The sequence below is a fragment of the Otolemur garnettii genome, unplaced genomic scaffold (assembly GCF_000181295.1).
Source record: "Otolemur garnettii isolate 467f Iridium unplaced genomic scaffold, OtoGar3 scaffold00028, whole genome shotgun sequence".
NCBI classification, from domain to species: domain Eukaryota; kingdom Metazoa; phylum Chordata; class Mammalia; order Primates; family Galagidae; genus Otolemur; species Otolemur garnettii.
Window position 1 is genome coordinate 19,128,894 of NW_003852423.1, and position 3,490 is coordinate 19,132,383.

Genomic DNA, 3,490 nt, shown 5'->3' on the forward strand with positions numbered 1-3,490 from the left:
CTCTGGGGGCATCTCCAAGATTAAGATTAGGTTTTTATTCCCCTTAAAGATTAAAAATCAATGGCTTAATGTGTTTTAGATACAAACATGCATATGATGTAATGTTCATTTGTGAAGCACACGAAGTTTATGTCATGGAAACAGATAAATTACAAAGCCATTCTGTCACTGCTGTGGGAGTTTGTCAGTTACTCTGGTGCTTTGTCTCTTCTAGGTGACTTCTGAAGTATGGCTGGCCCCAACATCTCCAGGAATTCTTCTTGCAATCCTGCACTGACGCCCCATTTAACCAGTCTCTACCTCGTGGTGCTCATTGGCGGGCTGGTGGGTGTCATCTGCATTCTGTTTCTGCTGGTGAAAATGAACACCCGGTCTGTGACCACCACGGCGGTTGTGAACTTGGTGGTGGTCCACAGTGTTTTCCTGCTGACGGTGCCTTTCCGCCTAGTCTACCTCATCAAGCTGACTTGGACATTTGGGCTGCCCTTCTGCAAGTTCGTGAGTGCCATGCTGCACATCCACATGTACCTCACGTTCCTGTTCTACGTGGTGATCCTGGTCACCAGGTACCTCATCTTCTTCAAGTGCAAGGACAAAGTGGAATTCTACAGAAAGCTGCACGCTGTGGCTGCCAGTGCTGGCATGTGGATGCTGGTGATCATCATTGTGGTGCCCCTGGTTGTTTCCCAGTACGGAAGGCAGGAGGAGTACAATGCCACGCTCTGTTTTAAATTCCACAAAGAACTGGCTCACGTGGATGTACAAGTCATCAACTACCTGATGGCTGCTGTCGTCATAGCCATTGCAGTGATTCTCTTGGTCTTCCAGGTCTTCATCATCATGTCGATGGTGCGGAAGCTGGGTCACTCCTTGCTCTCCCACCAGGAGTTCTGGGCTCAACTGAAAAACCTATTTTTTATAGGGATCATCCTTATTTGTTTCCTTCCCTACCAGTTCTTTAGGATCTATTACTTACCACACTCCAATGACTGTAATGTTGCATTTTACAATGAAATCCTCTTGAGTGTAACAGCAATCAGCTGCTGTGACCTGCTGCTGTTTGTTTTGGGAGGAAGCCGTTGGTTTAAGCAAAAGATAATTGACATGTGGAATTGTGTTGTGTGCTGTTAGCCCAAATCTCAGTCTTCATAATAGCTTCCTTTATATTGGGAATGAGAATGGGCACAGGGAATGTCAGAATGGTATTTCATTACATGATCAAAACCATGCCTTGATCTAGCCAAACAAGAGGATTATATAATGTTAGAACACTCATCCTAGTCCTTCTTTGATCCTGTGGTGTCTGAATGATGCCCATACAAAGACCAGTGATGCTGAAGCCACCTGGAGTTGCAATACTGCATTACACGTATTTTCCAATACAGAACGTCTGATTGGCCTATTTAGGCAACATGAGCCTAGCAAGTTTTAAAGTTTCATTACCTCATTCTAATTTTCTCCACTGGAAGCATGGCCTCCTTAAAGGCTTTGAACTGGATTCAACTCTTTAGTTCTTTTCACTCCACTTCTCCTAAGATAAATTTATCCTGGGTGTGATTTAGCTCCAAAGACACAAACTCTACTTGGCTAACCAGATAAGATGTCCCATTCATCTCATAACCTGACAAAAACAAATAAGGGAAGAGAATAATAAGAAACTTTTCAAGATTATAAAAACTCTGATGGGAAGTCAGTTATCTAGGAATCAAGAGAAAGGAACTTGTGGCCTTCCGTTATAACAAGATTTTCTAGATTTGTTCTTTGACAGGTCAACTTTAAGGACATGGAAATCAACTTTCTCAATATTACCAATTGTACTGTTGCTAAAAAAATCATTTCAAAGTTTACTGAACATGTATAAATAATGGTCAAACTATGACTTAGAGACTTTTCTTGAACAAAGCATTAAAATGTGTTCCCAAGGGAAGTGATTTTTTTCCTTTTCTGATTTCTGAGAGAATTTCTCAGTGTACTGGGCCCCAGTTCATTTAGATTAGTTTTGGGAAAAGAAAGTTATATTGAAATACTTATAGTTCCCTTACATTCTTAAAGTAATGTGTTTTTAAATAAATGAAAACTAAAAACAGGGACTGGTGGGAAATTTATGTACGTATTTAAAATCACATTAAGTTATATTGTGAGATTAGGCTACATAAAGAAGGTTTTCTGAATATTTGAGGAATGGATGATAAACATACTTGAAAGTAATAAATTTACAATTCTTTAAAATGTTAAATAATTTAGATTTTCTTATTATATTTGGAGTCACTTTTTATGAAATTTGATTCATAATTTGTGACATGTAAATGTTAATTGAGTTTATTTCAAGAATCTCCATTGCTGGCTAGCTTGATACACAGATTTGTGGGGTTTTGCTTTTTTGCTTTTTGGGTTTTGTTTTTCCTCTTCCCCATATTTCTTTGCCCTTAATATTCTCAAAACTATCCCAGGAGCTTAGTCTTCTATTTAATGCTTTGGAAAATCCAAAGTAATTAATGATATGAATAGAAGAACTGAATGAATTAAGAAGACGTTTTCTTTTTCATCAAGGTAAATCTTCCAGAATTAAGTTTTTCTTAATTTGTTATCACTTTACAAATCTACAGATTGTTCAGATGAATAATCAATATCCTTGTGAGCTTCTGTGCTCTCATTACTCAGTTATAGAAATTAATTCTGAGGATGAAAAAGTAGCAATGTAGTTCAAACATGACTTGTTTCAATTTTTTTCCTTTTTAAAATTTTCTTTTATCTTTCCTTTCTGAAAAAGTTATATTTCCCTTATTTCTTGTTTGTGTTTTGTTTTCTTAGTTTTTTCTTTCTCACTTTGACCACAAAATTCATGAGACAATTACTACAAACTATAAATGTCTGGAGAAAATTTGTAGTGCCCATACAGTGTATAAGAAAATTAAAAAAATAGAAAAATATTTAAATTAAAAAACCAGTTGTGGGAATTTCATTATGTTTATTTTTCTCATGACTATCATAATTTTATCTTGTAGATTGTATTATTTTCCCTTCCTGATTTTAGATATGTTTAGAGATAAGGCAATTCTTATTTTCTTTGTATTAATAGATTATTATATAATGTTAATATAACACCATGTTCTATTAATATGTTATAATAAAGGGCTTATTTTTGTAGACATGTAAGAAATAATACTCAAAATACAAAAATACAATATTCCATATCTTATTCATCACTATTTATAAAATAAATAGAAAATTTTATTATCTTTAATTGCTATAGAAATAAATTTCCCATGAGAGTGGGGAGTGACCTGGTCCTCTAGAGCCAGAATACCAGCATCATAAGAGGGCACTAGTGTTTGCTGGCGGGGATCAGGGAATAGACATCTTGCCATAATTATACTCAACTGTCTGTACAAAAAACAATTATCTAGTCTTGGTCCATATTTGAATATTGTATTAAACATTCATGAAGTGAAATATACTCATAATAACCAGAGAAGTTACTGGGTTTTAT

At 35.8% G+C, this 3,490-nt stretch overlaps 1 protein-coding gene across 1 annotated transcript; it reads left to right on the plus strand.

Annotated features, from left to right (window-relative positions):
- The first annotated feature begins 228 nt into the window (after nucleotides 1–228).
- GPR141 (G protein-coupled receptor 141) lies at nucleotides 229–1,131 on the plus strand. The gene has a single exon (XM_003788615.1). It carries the CDS (start codon nucleotides 229–231, stop codon nucleotides 1,129–1,131), a length of 903 nt encoding a protein of 300 aa, XP_003788663.1.
- The last annotated feature ends 2,359 nt before the right edge of the window (nucleotides 1,132–3,490 follow it).

Coding starts and splice junctions, on each gene's coding strand:
- GPR141 (XM_003788615.1), top strand. CDS start 229: ATGGCTGGCCCCAACATCTCCAGGAATTCTTCTTGCAATCCTGCACTG.